An 18,966-nucleotide genomic window follows, 5' to 3' on the forward strand; every position below is an offset into this window, starting at 1 on the left:
TTGAATTAATTTATTTTATTTCTACCTCAACAGTACATAGCTTAAATGTTTTACAATATATAATCATTTAACCAATGAATATTCTGAAAGATTTTATTTTACTCGTATGTACAATCTTTTTATGATAGAATTAAGTCTTGTAGTGGTCATTGTTAGACATCTTGTCTAGTGTCTTTCCCTTGCAGAGTTCAGTAAAATCATCACTTTATTAAAGGTATAATACCCATGGGATCTTGAAATATTTGTCACATATTCAAATACTTTATTTATATAGTGAATATAAAGTTCATAAATTCTCACATAAATGTATTTAGTACAGTATCTATATAATTCACACATGTTGGTCCCTTCAGCCAATTCATATTGACTGGGAAGCAATGATATTCATAAATACATTTATTTTTTGACATAACAAACCATTTTGAAGGTTATCACTTTTATTCACTGTTTTCTCCTTCGCCTTGGTTTTCTTCCTGTTTTTCTACTATTTCTTTCTTTTTGTTTAATTCTTGTCAGTTCTTTTATCTTCTTACCGATAGTACCGAGCTGTTTGGACAGCCGTCTTGTTTCTTTGTTTGCTAAGTTTGTTTTCTCTTCTGCTGAGTTTATGACTAGATGCCATTTTGATCTTTGTAAATGAATATCAGCTTTAACCTTTTTCAAACTTTTCTTTATCTTTGAAAGACTAACACATTGTTCAACTGGCATTTTGTTGCACTAAAATGTGAAATCAAATACAAATATTAAACATTGTTCTTGTCTTTGGTCAACGAATTATCAGACATTTTAAGGCTTTATGTGACTTCAGAATTTAATAAAATTTGACAAAAAGAAGATATTACAGGTGAAAAGGTGGGTATTTTGTTTATTACTAGTAGAAATCACTTAAATCCGTCATCAAAAGAAAAGAAGATTGTAATGACCTTTGCTTGCCATCATTAAGCTAATGAATAGCCAATTTAGTATCACATTGCAGAATAGGCCATACAAATTAACGCTTTTGAGGTATCACTTATAAAATATCAAATGTACATAATAGTACTCTTTTAGATTTTTTTCTGAAAAAGTTCCAAAGTATCAATTATTTAATAGATATATTTTGAACATTTCCCTAATGTATGGTGCACACTTACAATTCATTAACAAATTTAATGTTGAAGCAAACCATGTAACACATAATATCGATAATATTGAGAAAAGGGGAGGGGGGTTAAGAACCAAGATAGCAACATTCGTATTTTTTTTCAAATATCACTATTTGAAAAAGAATTGTAGAAATGTCTATAGAAGATTCCTTAATTTGAGATGCTAACATTCTAAAAAAAGTATATGAACTTAAATAATTAAGAACCTGTTTACAGAAAATCAATATAACCTCTATTGAAAATGTAAAACACTGTTGCACACCTTCAGTATGTATGCATAGTCAAATGAAATTAAATCAAGGATAACAGACATGAAATGCTCGGAATGATTACACAGCTATTTGAATCATTTGTTTCGTTTTTAGTTTAAAGTAAATTACATACAGTTTATCGGAAAATGTTTTCTTTAAATTTTACGATACAAGAAGAACAACTTTATGCTTGTGCCAATCCTTTAAAGTCTTTCAGATTTAGTTTGGGTTTGAATCTATAAAGGTAGACTTGTCTCGTTTACCATGTCGAGTAATCAAATCACATCTCCATATTTTATAGATACCTACTTTGCCATGCAATTATATCTGCTTGCAATTCAGCCAAAAATCTTTCATCAAAATAGACGTTTTCTATATCATTATTTTAATTCACATACCTTTTTGACTAATCTCCTTTGTCTCCTAAGAGCTGTGTCTACTTTTACTTCAGACAAGCAGGCCTTTTCCCATTTTAAGTGGTCCGTAGATCGTAGTGAAGCACCTGAAAATTATTATAAAATTACATTAATTGGAGGTTAAGTTGCATTTAACACATAACTTATTTTGTACAAAAATATACAGAAACGTAAACATAAGGTTTGGTTAGCAATAAAACCAGGTTCAACCCACCATTTTTTCTTAAAATGTCCTGTACCAAGTCAGGAATATGGCAGTTGTTATCAAATAGTTCGTTTCTATGTATGTTGGCGTTTGTTTTTGTTGCACTTCGGTGTTTCTGTTGTTCCGTTGTTTTCCTCTTATAGTTGATGTGCTTCCCTCGGTTTTAGTTTGTTACCCGGATTTGTTTTCTAGCTATTTTGTGCTGAGGCCGCGTAAAGCAAACAACAATCAATCACTCAATATGACACAGATATGTTCCAAGAGGAAACAGACCAATACCACTATTGAAGCAGGATTTACTTACCCTTCTTAAGCACCGGAGGTTGGCGTTGCTCAATTTTGTTTTCAGTGCAGTGTTTTATGGATTCTCGTTTAGGTTGGTTTTTTTATCGACTTTCTCTTAAACCCCCATCTATTGACGATTACATAAGAGACTATTTCTGACCTTTTTACAAAAGACTAGACGTGATTTTCACCTTAATGTCACAGCATACTTTATATGAAATATAACTTAGCATGCTTCATACATGCAATACAACATATAAAATAGTTTTAACAAGTCAGTATCTTATATCAACAGAATTATACTTGTATATATACATTATGCATAGACACAACATATAGCTACATTTCCTTTTCTGATTTTGTTTAAGGAAATACATTTTTGTAAAAAATTTTACAAAATATTCTTGACAACTAGTGGAGTTCATTTATCATTTATATATGTATTGAATATATACATGCAATTTATGTTTTGTTGAAGTTATATTTGAATCATGAACGTTTAGTTCTCTTTTTTTTTTTAAACAAAATCAAAAAGCTCTGCATAGAGGGAAATTTAATAATCTAGTTAAAACGCATATTTGTTAAAATTGAATTACTCACCATCCGAGCATTTTTCAAATTTAGGGCCGTCAGAAAACATACGGTTAAAATTTGTTGTTTCTCTAGGGTTTGCAGTTGTTCCAAGTTTTTCTTCTACAAAATGTTTATATATCTAGTTAGGTTTTAGTTGGAAAGGGATAAAGGGTCAGAACATGAGAAAACAATATCACGAAGTACTAGTACCTAACAATGTATTAAAGAAAAGGTGCTTTTATTGCTGCTTTAATAGAAGGTTATGTGTGTACACCTTACAGTTCGAGTTACTCTTATTTTGATATTCTTTAGAAATAACCACGCTTTATTTTTAAAAGACGCATATGCCGGGGCAGTCTATAAATTGTTTTTTTTTATAACTGACAAGGCCTGTCTGCAACAATTTTACGAAATACATTTTGTATGTCCAGTTTGACCTTTTTGTATAATAGGTCTTGTTCGATTAATGTCAAGTTAATCAATGTTAAGCAGGTGCAAAAATATCAAAAACACGGCCAATGTTATTTGGTCTTGGAACCAGGTCAAAGGGTCAAACATTTGTGAGGATTATTATTGCTTTTATCTTACTTTGCAAATTAAGTCATCAATACAAAAAATAGTGATAAATAAATGCTTTGAATTTGACGATAAATTATATACGGTAAAAGCTGAAATGTAAAACGCATCTTTTAAAACATATTCCAACAGAAAGATCTATTCTGCAGGAGAAATTTTGTTAATCTTTGCCACTTTAAGGTTTAGATTTGTTTGAAGAAAGATAATATATGGTTATTCCAAGTGTGATACTCTACCAACATTACTTCAGATAACTTTAATATAAAAATAAGGAGATGTGGTATGAATGCGAAAGAAACAACTACCCATCAAAAGACCAAATGGCGGGTTGTAAACAACTACAGCTCACTGTACGACCTTCAACTATGAGCAAAAGCCATGTAACTTAAGTTTACCTTGTTATATATACATAGGTAATCATCGTGTAAGGCAAGTAAAGAAATGGATATATTCTAATTAAATACGACCCTACTAATAAGTACAAGTTACTTGAATGTAACTCTACATTTGGTTACTGTTGCAACTTTACACACGTGGCTTTTTTTCTTTTTTTTCTTTTTACAAATCTGTATACTATGTTTCACTCAAACAAAATCAGAAGATGAAATAAGAACATACAGTCATTTCAAACTTACAACATGGAACAAACACTTACTACAACAGTCAATTACAACTTGCATGACAAACATACCCTCCACCCTCTATTAGATTTGTATGAAATAGTACTACCATAAAAAATGTAATGTTATAATTTCTGTTGCTTCATTACTTCTATAACTCACATTTGTACAATTATGAATGCAGTTATTTTCATATTTTCAGTATATTTTTCGGTTCTCTTCAACATTATATTCCTTAGGTCATTTTTAAGAACTGACTTTCTGCAGTGGATTCTCGAGTGATCAGTTTTCTTACTGTTTAAGTTTTGGTTTGAGGTCGGGTTGCACGAAGCAAATCCGACTGGTAATATGGTGAATGAAAGACTCAAAATGTTTACATGCACTTTAAAATTGGCATCTGGATTTTTTTGCAGGTAGTGAAAGTTAGTCAGCTTTTAAAAGCATACTCTACAACTCACCAATATTTGTATTTATAAATTTATGATAAAACAGTATTTCAGTACAGCAATGGAAAATACCGTACCGACAAAAAAAATGTACTGGAACAGTACTGTTAGCAACTGTACACTTTAATAGTCTTTATATAACAAGTAAATTTTACAAATACAAATTTAAATGCACTGAATAAACGACATTTATATTGTATAACTATTCTCTGCAGATTAAATAGAGACTCTGCGAGTAGAAACTACCAATTAGACTGCAAGTAATTTCTTCTGCAAATATTGGGTTGGATTGATAAATTCTTATTTAAATCATTTTAGCGTTTTTTTACGGTATAGTAAAAAAACCTTGAAAAGGGTGACTAAACATCTCAATAAAAAAAGTACCCGTGAATGAGACAAACTTGTTAAACAGATCGATTTTCCGCGGCAAAAGTAGCTGCTAGACTAGGACTGTATAGGTAATGACAAAAGATCACTGACATTCCAAGAGGGAAAATATACTGCACGTATTAATCCCCGTATGCCATAATGGTGATTATGTAAGCCGGGGGTGAACTCTAATAAACTGTGCTGAATAATATACATATAGAATGTTTTATAAAAAAAAAAACGGGACACAAATAACAACAAAAAGACATATACATTGTACATTAATGTAAGCAGGCCAGTTATTAAGCTACAACAGAAATAACTGAACTTACGACCATGAGTATAAGGGTACATTCCATATCTGAGATGAGGTTTAATATGTTGTCGTTTGATGTCTTCACGAGTATGGTATATATCTGATTCATACTGACGTAATTTAGAATACACATCATCCAATTTCCTACTCTTGTACCGTAGAAGCTCCAATAATTCTTTCGCAGTTGATAATCTGACGAGCTGTTAAAATTTTAAAAAATGCATTGAATGCTTTACGGATGTAAATACTAGTATATAATTCACTTGTTTACATCAATTCTCAAACAGATTACTTTATCATATTTTCAGGTTTTGTATATTTGTATGTGAGCAGCACTGTTGAGGATTAAGGAATTACGACAGACTTTAAGTTTTTCCATCTGTACCATGATTCACAGTATTACAGCTTCGTCTATGTTCTTTGGCGTGTTGACAACATGATGTCATATGTTTTAACACGTAAACAAAATATAAATGGTTTTACAAGGTTTTAAACTGCAATTCTGATCGAATTTGACCTGAGTTTTTATCAAAAGTAAATACAAACCCTCCCATGCTTTCAGATACAAAATTATTTATTTGGGTTTTCTTTGTCCTTTGATGCCAAATTTTATTAAAATTTAAAGAAAATAAAATATATCAAAATTGTCTTCACATTTATTCTATTGCTATGTAAAGATGCATATTCATTGTATACCTTTATTGATGAAGGCTTCCCAACATCACGGACTGCGTGTTCTATAAATGATGACAAACGCTGAAAGTGTCCTTGGTTCCTCCTTAGTGTCTCGACCTGTTTCTTCTTTGCATATCTCATCTCTAAAATTATTACTTCCATAGTCCCGTAACTTCTATCTCGGAGGAAGAAGTTCCCATTATAATATTGCTGCAATTCTTGTGGAGAAACTCCATCTGTTTGGAGAAAATCTATCCCACTTCGGTAATATTCTACATATGCTTTAATAAATGTCTTTGGACCAAACGTTAGCTTTCCTGCAATTTCAACCTGTGAACATTTAAAAATTCAATTAGCCTTCCTAATTTAGTTTCAGTTAATTCACCGACACTTATCTCTGAAATATTTTTAGAATTTTACACGTTCTGCCTTCTAGAAGATATTCTCTTATTGAAAAGTCAATGTTTGATGACTATGTTTGATAGCATATATCTTATTAAACTTGAAATAAGACTGACAAAAGATACACAAATTTTGGAGGTTGATTTAAGTAACTGCAGGCTGGCATCATTTGAAAATTGATCGTTTTTCGTGTACCCAGAGAGCAAGTTAATCCAAGTCATGTCTCTTTTTATCTTTTAAGAAGTTAGTGTTAATTGAAAATAGTCGCTTTATTAACCACTTGATTTGTCTAGAGCGTTTTAGAGGTTACCGTTTGGTATACGTCTATAATGTTGAACATTTAACTTTGCCTTTCAAATATCTCCAGGGTTTTTTGTTTGTGGGTTGGGTAGTTATCTCCATTCCGAAAGTCTCCCTTTGGTCAAAGATAGGAATCTATGTGGAATCATCAAATACTAATAGACGAAAATACAAAACCTTTAAATTATTGAATAAAGAAGATAACTTATAAAAACTGTACTCCGGCTTGTGTTAATATATACAGGAATGAATGGACTACCAAAAGGAGGTTTTAAATATAAGCACTTTAAAAATCTCTTTCTACACCAAAATCTGCAATAAAGATGGGGATATATCTTCTAATACTACTCGTAATAATAACGTACGTACCGCCAAACAATCTCCGGTATGAAGCAAGCCGAGAACAGAGGACGCATGACCATCACATAATCCCATACACACAAAAACATCGTTGTGGTTTTGTACTTCAAAGTTCCTGGTGTCATTTAGTTCTTTGGACACGTACCTTGTAGACCCTCTTTTCGGCGGAAGAGTACTGTTTAAAATAAGTTGTATATGTCAGATTACAAGACTATATAAGCATTAACCTCATAACGAATAGAGACATGTATTTGAAATAAAAATACAACTTTGTACTTAAATAAAACTTTCCGTAATAGGTTTAATATTTTAGGCAACAACTTACGACATCCACTGGATAACAGAATTACGCGGTTTTTCATGTAACTAAGGTGGTTGAGTGCTAAAGACACCAGTTTAACCCCACAACATGGTCATGTGTCTGTCCAAAGTCTGAATGGAACCTCGTCAATGGTCGTATTTGTTATATCGTTATGGTGTTTTTGTTATTAAGCGTTAATGGCAGACCTGTGATAGTCTTGATATACCATTTTTTAGACTCGGGGTGAGGGTTTGACACATTGTTTATTCACATGTCTGTCCTTTCTGTGGAGACAGTGTACTGAATTCTGTATATGTCTTTGACACATTGTTTATTCACATGTCTGTCCTTTCTGTGGAGACAGTGTACTGAATTCTGTATATGTCTTTAGGCATTATTGTGTTGTTGAGTGTTTGTCTCATTGACTGCATACAACTCTGTTTATTCATTTGGAATTAAAATGGATAAAAATGTCTAGATACAAGTTAATCGATGGCGTACATTTATCATACTGCAACATCTGAAATTAATTATATACCTTGGAAACTTTTGATCTCAATATTTGTATTAATATGAGAACGTGTTAATTCGTGTGTAAATGATTATTCTCAACTATAATAACTTTAACGTTAGGAAAGTGCTAGTTCTTATTTTATGTCTGTTTTTCATTAGCACTGCCCTTTCCGCATGTGTAATCAGACTAATTACCTAATATTTGAATCTGTTTAAAATATTCTATTACACAATAATTTCTCTAGATACCAAAAATAAATTTTATAACAATGCATCTTCAAAATGTAGAGGAAATTATAAATGAGATTAAAAAAGTCTGCAAAGTTCTCCGAAGAAATGTGAAAACAGGGCTTTTTCAGGACATGTTTTAATCCTAGCTTCCCGTCTGATGTTGAGATTTCTGATATCTTTTTTACAAATCGCGAAACCTCGCAACCATAAACGTTCAACGGCAAACTTGTTCATTCGTATTCAAGACAATCGAAATGAATTGTCATACTAAATATAATGATAGTTAATTTTTAACAAAGGAGTCATATTCCCTCAAAAATCCTGTGTATGTGTAGCATAGTCATAGAAAAACAATGAGTTGGGAGGTAAACTTTTTTTCTAGGAAATAGTGAGAAATAAATGTTAAATGTAAAAATGATTGTTGTTTTAAATTTGGGTCTACAAGACTTCATTAATTTGGAATAATAATGCAAATTAAAGCAATTTCTGATTTGTCAAGTTATTCTTTCTGGTCTTTTTACTTTAAAACTATAGCACTAATAATGATATATGTAAAGCATAATGTCGCATATTACCATCCCTTTTCTATTGGTGACCCGCGGAACAATTCTTCTACTTTGCTGACACAGTGACCAAGTTCCTTATCTCTTATGCTTGGTACTTTCCTAGAATATTCAAACGCAGTAATATCCAATTTCTGACTGAAAGTCCTGAAACAAAATAACATAAACAGTTTATATTTAATCAGCATTGTTGTAGTTACAAATTTTAAATTGGGTTGATGGATAAAGAAACAGAAATTTATACAACACGAGCCTAAAGTGTCTCAGAATTTTGACGAAGATTTGCTATGAAGGGGTTGAACAATATTCTCTAGCTTTCTGGGATTTTGAGGGACCAATTTTATACAACTGCTTTATGAAATAAGATTCAGTTTTAATCATTCAGAAATAAATCCAATTTGACCAATACTATAACTGATATCCGGGTCGTTCGGTGTATAGGGTACAATTGACTGGTTTATATATGTTATAGGTGTAACCATATTTGCATAACAATGAAACTATATATCACAATTAATTAACTGAGAACTAAACTTTATCAAGACTTTTGTGATCCTGGATCACGAAGTAATGTATTAGATTATAAATTTATGCATTTTTAATCCACCTAATATATTTATATTAGTTTTATGTTGGTGGTTTCCTTTAAGTGATCATTATTCACTTGATGTAAATTATCATCAGTGGTTCTTCGATCTTTACTGAGGTACTGCAAATGATTAAATACAATATATGACCTCAAACGTGAAAACAACCCATAGACTAAATGCATTTAGTTTTAACTTTTGAAAAGGAGAGAGTCTTTCTTTTATGTTGCTTACTCTTTTATTAATTCCTACAACCTGTATTACATGCCAACATATAAAGTGTCTGTACTTTTCGAACTTTCACAATTATAGTAAACAAAGAACTACGTTAATCCACATGGCTATTAGTTGATGCCAAGTCTCGTCAGGGGTTAAAACCAGAAAATTCTGTAATTTAGTGAAAACAATATTAATTAGGTTTCTCAACTTAGTTTGCTTTCTAAATTTTCGTTATCTATGCCAAGAATGTAAAAATGTTGTTGCCAACCAATTAAATAGATTAAACATAATAACATCTTAATTCTCAATGTAAATTATCGCGTAATATTTAATTGAATTTAGATTGAATATATTTTTAGTTTTTTAGCTGAAGTGACTTTTTACACTGACTTAGATCTAACATTTTTTTAACTAATTAGTTTATTGTTATTTGCTTAATATTTGGTGCACATTCAGAACGAGAAAACATGTGGTTCTTAAAGATGTACACTAACAGTGGAAAAGGAGGCATGTGAAGTATGTATGGAAATTTAGTCATACTACAGTCGTTTACGCCCTACCTTTTAACCATAGAGGAATCAGTGGCGGATCCAGGGGGGTTCCGGGGGTTGGAACCCCCTTTTGTTGACGATCAATGCTTTTTAATAGGGACATATGGTTGGAACCCCCTTTTAGAAATGACTGGAACAGCCCCTGGGAAATGTCGAGCGTCAGTACCTCCTCATGCATGCTAGTAAAACTATACACAACAGCCAAACGGACACTTTCTTGAAATTGGTCGTGCTGCAGACCGGGAGACATAAAGTGAACATACAGTAAATCCCAGTCATGGGGGTGAATATGCATGCATGAGACACTCTGTGAGGGTGAAAAATAAAATGCATTTTCTACACGTTTAATCTGTATAATGTTCGAACATCTAACTTGCCCTACCCCAAATTAAGAAATTATGAAAAGAAACACAGGTTCCAACTCCCTCAGGCAAAGTTGACCTTCAGTTATTTTTAAGTCCCTTTTACTCATATATCTCCTAACTTTCCTGTGTATTTATGCATCCCTGGATTACTAATTTAGGTTTCGGTTTGAGCGTTCCTGATGACGGTTAATCCACAAAAGCGATTCGAACGCACGAAATTTATAATGTGTTATTTTCATAAAACACTATGTATCGTGTCGTAATTATGTATTATATTCTTACTAAAATATTTCAAAGTATATTGAAATGGGCATGTATTTTTATTCTTTCAATATATAGCACATAAAGTAAATAATCATTCATTTATTTGATCCAAAGTGATTTGACGAAAACCTTCAAAAGAAATTAAAGAAGGATCAGGAACAGTGCTTTTAATTCTTACTGGTTTTTCAAATTCATTATAATTCGAGGGGTACCAATTTTTGTGGGTAAAGATTAAGTAGTGCTTTATTGCTTAAATGTTGTTCTTGTTCAGGATATTTATGAAATATTTGCAACTGGATGTTGAGCCAAACAACAATCAATCAACAAATTCTTCTTTCCAGTTTTTGAAATCAGCTAAATAAGAGTTTAAGACCTATGATAGCTATAATAAGAGTTTAGGACCTATGATAGCTATAATAAGAGTTTAGGACCTATGATAGCTGTAATAAGAGTTTAGGACCTATGATAGCTATAATAAGAGTTTAGGACCTATGATAGCTATGATAAGAGTTTAGGGCCTATGATAGCTATAATAAGAGTTTAGGACCTATGATAGCTATAATAAGAGTTTAGGACCTATGATAGCTATAATAAGAGTTTAGGACCTATGATAGCTATAATAAGAGTTTAGGACCTATGATAGCTATATTAAGAGTTTAGGACCTATGATAACTATAATAAGAGTGTAGGACCTATGCTAGCTATAATAAGAGTTAAGGGCCTATGATAGCTATTATTTGAGTTTAGAACGTATGATAGCTATAATAAGAGTTTAGGACATATGATAGCTATAATAAGAGTGTAGGGCCTAGGATAGCTATAATAAGAGTTTAGGGCCTATGGTAGCTATAATAAGAGTGTAGGACCTACGATAGCTAAAATAAGAGTTAAGGACTTATGGTAGCTATAATAAGAGTTTAGGGCCTATTATAGCTATAATAAGAGTTCATGACCTACGATAGCTATAATAAGAGTTTAGGACCTATGATAGCTATAATAAGAGTTTAGGACATATGATAGCTATAATAAGAGTTTAGGACCTATGATAGCTATAATAAGAGTTTAGGACCTATGATAGCTATAATAAGAGTTTAGGACCTATGGTAGCTATAAGAGTTTAGGGCCTATTATAGCTATAATAAGAGTTCATGACCTACGATAGCTATAATTAGAGTTTAGGACCTATGATAGCTATAATAAGAGTTTAGGACCTATGATAGCTATAATAAGAGTTTAGGACCTATGATAGCTATAATAAGAGTTTAGGACCTATGATAGCTATAATAGTTTCTTTTGTATCGTAAAGGCAAATACCAACACAATATCATAACAACAAAATTATAAAATTCCATTTATGACCAACCTATTATTAAAAAGAATAACCCTTTTCATTTTTACTTTCTTGAGAATTCCGGGCCTTGCTTAGTATTTCTAGTACAACTGACGTTTCGTATAGGGGTTAGATCATGCAAAGTTTCTAAACATACAAACACCATTAAAAAGTAATGAAACAAAATCAATCTTACAGCAGTATAATTAAATTATATTCAAAAGAAAACCCTACCTTCCAGAAAAGTTAATTAGGAATGCAGTTATCACAATAATAAATTCCATGTCTTTGAAGGTGAATGCTAATACGAATTACTACAACGTACGCACATGCACTAATGTTTATATACAGCAATAGGTGCCAAATTTATGAATTAAAGAAACATGAGCTTATTATGACGCTATTCTGTGGGTAGAGTTTGACGTTATCATCCTGTTACTGAGAACACAAGGCGAATTACAAATTCATTCAATAGACATTTGTCATTAAAATTCTGATAGGTCACCTCGAACAAATAAACTGAAATACCTTAATTACTGCAAGTTATTTACACTGGGACCAATAGATAAATGTATTTGTCCAAGCTTCTTTTTCTTTTTTCTATTCAGAAGTACACCCTATTTGCAGGGTCACTGCATTAAAAATATATGCGTTTATTTTAAAAATAATTTAATTTACCTTGTAAATATAGTTATAAATGTTAATTAAATAAAATAAAAGTAAGATGGTAAAAGGAGAGAGAACATGTATTTACAATGTACACATCCGTCTGACAAGAAATCATAAAACTTATCTTTTTTCAAAATGGATAAAACTGATTGATAAGACTTTGGTTAGTTCAAAATCTAAAATTTTAAAATTCAATAGTATAAAATTTAATTTTAAAAATCTGAGTTTGTACGATTTTAAAATATAAGATTTAACCTTAAGCATTTAGATAAACTAACTAGGAACCGAATTCATCAATGAATAGGACATATCGTCTGCATAACAGATGTTGTGATCCGTTCTGGTAAATTGGAACCTGTTCGCAGCAACAAATTGAAATGATTTCTAAAAGAACAAGAATTTGCGACTACACGGCTGTCATTCGGTATTTCGAGAAAAATGATCGTGAAACAATAAGTAACAATGGTCAAGTAATGCGATTGGATCGTGAAAGATCTCACGAGTATAGATCGCGAAGGAAATATTATCGAGAAGATACATACAGCGTCAGTAAATAATCCAATATTTATGAACTATAATGACAAATATTGGAAAATTAAAACTGTCTGTAAAAATATTCAACATTCTGATCAGTATCCGAGAAAAATTCGTAAGGGTTCCGCGGAACCCAGTGTCTCGCCTACTTTTGCTGTTAATCGCAGGCTCAACAAAAATGAGGAAAAAAATTAATAAAAATATTCCTCTCTATACTATCTTTTGATTGTAAGTAGCTTCTGTCCAAGTTTGGTAAAAATCCAGGATAGTTTATGAATCTAATAAATGTTTTAAAAACTTAAACATGTTAAACTGCAGACTGTGTGTAATGTTAACTGGAAGAAAAACTAAGTCCATTTATAAGTAAAATACGGAAAAAATGGAACAAAATTTTAACAAAATTTCCTTCTAGATACTATAGCTTTTAATCATAAACAAGCTTCTGTCCAAGTTTGGTACAAATCCAGGATAGTTTAAGAAAGTTGTTAAAATTTTAAAAACTTTAACCACAGAGTGAATGTAATGTTTCCTGGCAGAAAAACTAAGTCCATTTATAAGTAAAATACGGAAAAAATGGAATTTCTTTTTTACAAAATTTACTTCTGGATACTATCTTATGATCTTAAACAAGCTTCTTTTTAAGTTTGGTAGAAATCCAGGATAGTTTAAGAAAGTTATTAAAATTTCAAAAACTTTAACCACAGAGTGAATGTAATGTTTCCTGGCAGAAAAACTAAGTCCATTTATAAGTAAAATACGGAAAAAATTGATTTTTTTTTTACAAAATTTACTTTTGAATATTATCTTATGATCATAAACAAGCTTCTGTCCAAGTTCGGTAGAAATCCAGGATAGTTTAAGAAAGTTATTAAAATTTCAAAAACTTTAACCACAGAGTGAATATTTGTGGACGCCGCCGACGACAACGACGACGACGACGACGCCGACGGAATGTAGGATCGCTATGTCTCGCTTTTTCGACAAAAGTCGAAGGCTCGACAAAAAATCAAGGTTTAGAAGTTTTTTTTACAAAACTGCAAAAGGCAGATTGCTCTTTGAAATTTCAAAGAAATAAAAATGAAAACAAACATGATTGTTATCAAATTTTAAATGCATAAACTACTTTTCTCTTAAACATATCATTCAATGTTACTGTTTAAAATAGTTCTTACAGTTATATTGTTTTAGTTTAATCAGAAACTTTGAAAACATAGACGTATTTGTTAAAACTGGATATTTGTGATCGTGAAAGATCGGGTACCGCATTTTGATGATCGTGAAAAGGATCGTGAAAGATCTGTTGCCGCTCATTCGTAATTGCAAAAATCCACGAGATCGATAAAATCTTTTTTTAAACACATAATAATTTATATTTGTAATTGGTATAGCATGACTTATTCCGCTTCACATTTGTTTGTGAATAGGGCTATGATGGTCCAATGCCATTAGATCTTAGTAGCGGATCCAGAAATTTTCATAAAGGGGGCCCACTAACTGCAAAAGAGGGGGCCCGCTCCAGTTATGCTTCAGTGATTCCCTAAATAATCAACATTTTTTTCCACAAAAGGGGGGGGGGGGGCGGCCCCCTCCCTAAATCCGCCTCTGTATCTGATTATTTGATAATACCACACCGACTAGTTGCCTTATAACAATATTAGTCCGTCTGTCCATCCTGCATAAGTTTAATGTCGCATGAAAAGTTAAGATTGTCTCATCTGATTTCCATTAACTTTTATGCACAATCATATCTATAAAACGAAGATCCTTGTTGATTTTTGTAGAAATGAGAAACAAAATCAGTGTTTAAAATAAAATACAGGAAAACAACTATCATATTCCTGACTTGGCACTGCCATTTTTCCAAGAAAATGGTGGGTTAAACCTGGTTTTATAGCCATCTAAAACGCCCACTTTTATGACAGTTGTTTAATGTTTCATAATATTGCAAAATTGGGTGATCAACCCAAACAGACATAATTGGTCATACCTGGGATCCAGCAGCCAAAAACTGTGTAAACATACACTGTGACACAACTGAAATTAAACATTCAAACACACTTACAATTAAATCAAACAAAGACGCCAATAAAAAAAAGTTTTTGTAGTTGATACTACAGTCAGTATAGTAAAGCATAATGACATATACATTTTCCCGATACTTACAAAATAAGTAAAATATAAATACAAGGTATACAAGATGAAAACAACACTATTAAAACCTCACCCGCATAAGGAACGCCAAAAGCCAAAAACCTAAAAGCTAGATGCAAAAATACTGAACCACGTCAAAGGTCATACGACTAAATTGAACATAATAGTACAAAGACAAATAAATGTAAAACTGTAAAGTATTATATAAAATTCTACTCAGTCAGCACCTAGAATCTTTAACTCAAGATCATCCGTTATTATTTGTTAAGTAGACACCGAATGTTTAATGAGAAAAAGGACGAGACATTCTTTTCACAAAACCCTGGCTCATTATTTTTTTGCTCTGACACTGACGACGTTTTACAAACTTTGAGCAGCAACTGCAAGCTCCTGAAAATCGTCGGAGTTGATAATTGTATACTCCATACGCGGATGAAGTAGGCAAATTACTGGTAGAAATCGACCTTATGCAAGTACACGTATACATGAACATGTATAAGACTTTGATTAATTTTGGGACATTCAATTACGAAATATGAGATGAATTTTGGTCTGTTTTGAAGGGTTCTAATATCAACCCAAATTCAAACAGTTAATACTTTGCAGAGATTTTTTTCAACCTGAAATAGGTTAACATATTTATTGATATTCATTTGCATAAGGTCGATTTATATCCGACGCAGCTCATTTCAAAATTGAATGATCTCGATTGGTAAAAGAAATATTGTTTTGTGAACATTAAGTCTGGTCACGCCTTGTCTTTCACGATCAAAATAATGCGTTGTCTGATCTTTCACGATAAATTTTGATTAGAAATCAACAAAATTATACTTTTTTCAAAAATTCAAGTAATACCATACTTTTATTTTACTGGACTATCTCACAAACTAAAGATTAAGTTTCAAATGTATCATGATATATTGGAATGTGACAATTATAAACACAAAACGTGATTTTTTCTTTATGATTTTAAAAGGATTGTGTGTTGCCTTTTATGTTTTCTTAAAAAAATACTGCATTTTTTTCCTTAACTTAGTGCACAGTATTTTTAAAGAAGTTGAATCATTTTGACAGACATATTTCTTTTTTCTTATTTGTCCCACCTTTTGAAAATACTGCAGATTTTGAAATAGAATTCACGATCCGATACCAGATCTTTCACGATCCAATTTCAATGCTTGACCACCGTTAGTTATTCTTTCATGATCATTTTTCTCGATATAACGAATGACACCCGTGGACTATTATTATGATGAAAATCTTTGATTTTGAAAACAGATAAATGGTGTTTTCAGAGTTTAAACATAATATGTTTGTGTTTGATTAGAAAAAAGTGTAAAAGACAAAATTGTACATGACACACTAACTGAGATGCACTTTATTTTCATTTTTTCCGCATTTTGCTGATAAATGGACTTAGCTTCTTTTAACCTTTACATTAAGAATATAGTATTAAGGTTACATTTATCTAAACATTAATAACTTTACCAGGCCTTCAAGAAATTTTACGAAACTTGGACAAAAGCTTTTTTATGACCAAAAAAGCAAAAATGTTTTAAATATTTTTTCCCCCGTATTTTACGGATTAAATGACTTACTTTTTTTCCACAAAATTATTTCCCGTAAATTGCTGTATTTAGTGTTGCAGAATATTCATGTTCATTCTGCCTTGGTCAAGATAATTCATTTTCAAAACTTACCAGGCCAGAATATTCATTTTCAAAGTCTCCTTTATGTTAAAATATGAAAAGTTATGATAAATTAAAATGAGGTCAAGGTCAGATAAAACCTACCAGATAGAAAGGTACGTCTTGCAATTATTCCATAAACCCAACACGTTCGCTATGCCCGTGTCTGTAGTGACGCTTTGGATTTCAATGAACGTAATCTTTTGTTACTGGTAAATCATAATTTTAGTCCAGGACTTTGTTACCACAAATTGCTTAAAACGTTTACTAAATTCTTTCATAGATACAGAATATTTTGTTTTGGAAGTTTTGCCGTACCTGTAGAAAACTTATTACAAACGGAAGAGCACATTTTAACTTTTACAGTGATGTTGTTTACCCGAGCCCGTAAATATAGAAACGATCCGTGTAAACTTATCGATCCTTTAAAAAAATTTATTCTAAACGGTTTCCAACACTGTAATCAGATCTTTGAATATTGTTTTAACGGTATACATATTGATTTTGTTACCAATAAATTAAAACCCAACTTAACATTTTTGTTATACACATGTATATTCGTGGTCCTACAATATGTTGATACCTATATTTTGGTATTGCACAAGGTCATGTTTTTCTTACATGATTTTGTTATTAGTTGTTTTTGGCTTTGAACAAGCTGTCAGTAATAGAACTGTTAGTAATCTCAGATCTGCACTTTGTATCGATTTGATGAGTTCAGCCCTTTTCAACTTATCTTTATTGCTTTTTCTTATGCTGTACTGTTACATCATTGTCCCAGGTGAAGGGAGATTTTGGCGCTAGCAAACATGTATAACCCTGCCACATTATGTATGTGCCTGTCCCAAGTCAGGTAATTCAGTGGTTGTCTGTATATCATATTTACTTTTCGTTTATTGTAATGTACATAAATCAGGCCTTTAGTTTTCTCTTTTGAATTGTTTCACATTTGTCGTTTTGAGACTTTTTATAGCTTACTATGTAGTATGGGTTTTGCTCATTGTTGAAGGCCTTACAGTGATCATTTGTTGTAAGCTTCTACATCATTTGGTTACTGGTGGAGATTTGTCGCAATGGTAGTCAACAATGAACTGTGAACCATGAATATGATTGATTGATTGTTGTTTGCTATATGTCCAGTGGTATATATTTATTACATTTTCTGTACAAGACCAAATTAACAATTAATGCAATAGGTAAGTCATTTAAAGTAGGGATTTTTGGACTGCCCTGTAAACTGAGTATGTTGGATAGCAACAGACCACCTATGGACCCCTAAGAGTTGTTGCAATTGTTCTTTAACGTACAAAGAGGTTGACACCAAAAGTTTAGGCTGTCATGATTCTACAACAATTCAGCTCCACATCTGAAGTCTAGACTAGTACAATTTTCATGAAATGTCTAAGTCCGAGGACTTATCAAGCCAGAAGTTGGTCAAGCAGAACAGAACACAAATTCAATCTTTAAGTCATCACTATACACGTATGAACCAAAAAATCAATTCAGATCTGACAACTGACAATCTGTGTAATGATAGAATAATAGAATGACCAATACTGTTATCACCAAGAATATGTATATAAACTACTTTATAAATCCTTGGTAACAATATATGCCATGGTCACTTAATTGCAGGGGCATAAAAACTATAGTTAATTGTGCAGTCACTGACAAACTGAGGTCAAGGAAATTGGACATATTCAAAACAATAAGTTATCTACATTTAAGATATGGATTATCCAGCTGTTCTACCTTCTTAAATTTGTAGCTTTGTATTCAGACAGATATCTAACAAACAAGCAAAAAAATGTTTGTGGTCCCTTTCAATAAACATTGTACTGAAAAAGGTTGGGACAATTTCTTCTGTATTTGCTTTGATCCACTTGTAAATAATCAAAGGGACATAAACCAAACAAACTAGTGATATCAGATGATAATCTGTTTGAAATGGTTCACAAGATTATGTAAGAGATATTCTTTGGTTATTAAAACAGAAAAGGCATTGCAGAACCAGCGATGACGTAATTTCCTCTTTGGCATAAAAAAATAGTACCCCATATG

At 31.8% G+C, this 18,966-nt stretch overlaps 1 protein-coding gene across 2 annotated transcripts; it reads right to left on the reverse strand.

Annotated features, from left to right (window-relative positions):
* Positions 1-12,201, reverse strand: LOC127737812 (uncharacterized). 2 transcript variants are annotated; one of them, XM_052248746.1, is made up of 8 exons: positions 12,098-12,201; positions 8,560-8,694; positions 6,949-7,114; positions 5,899-6,207; positions 5,219-5,402; positions 2,903-2,995; positions 1,795-1,898; positions 1-717 (listed from the first exon to the last, which is right to left on the reverse strand). In XM_052248746.1, the coding sequence occupies exons 1-8, from the start codon at positions 12,145-12,147 to the stop codon at positions 442-444; spliced, it is 1,317 nt and encodes a 438-aa protein (XP_052104706.1). In that variant the 5' UTR covers positions 12,148-12,201; the 3' UTR covers positions 1-441. The 2 variants fall into 2 exon arrangements, with proteins under 2 accessions (XP_052104706.1, XP_052104707.1); XM_052248747.1 differs by lacking the exon at positions 2,903-2,995.
* Between the last annotated feature and the right edge of the window lie 6,765 nt (positions 12,202-18,966).

This window comes from Mytilus californianus, unplaced genomic scaffold (assembly GCF_021869535.1).
Source record: "Mytilus californianus isolate M0D057914Y unplaced genomic scaffold, xbMytCali1.0.p SCAF_4, whole genome shotgun sequence".
NCBI lineage: Eukaryota > Metazoa > Mollusca > Bivalvia > Mytilida > Mytilidae > Mytilus > Mytilus californianus.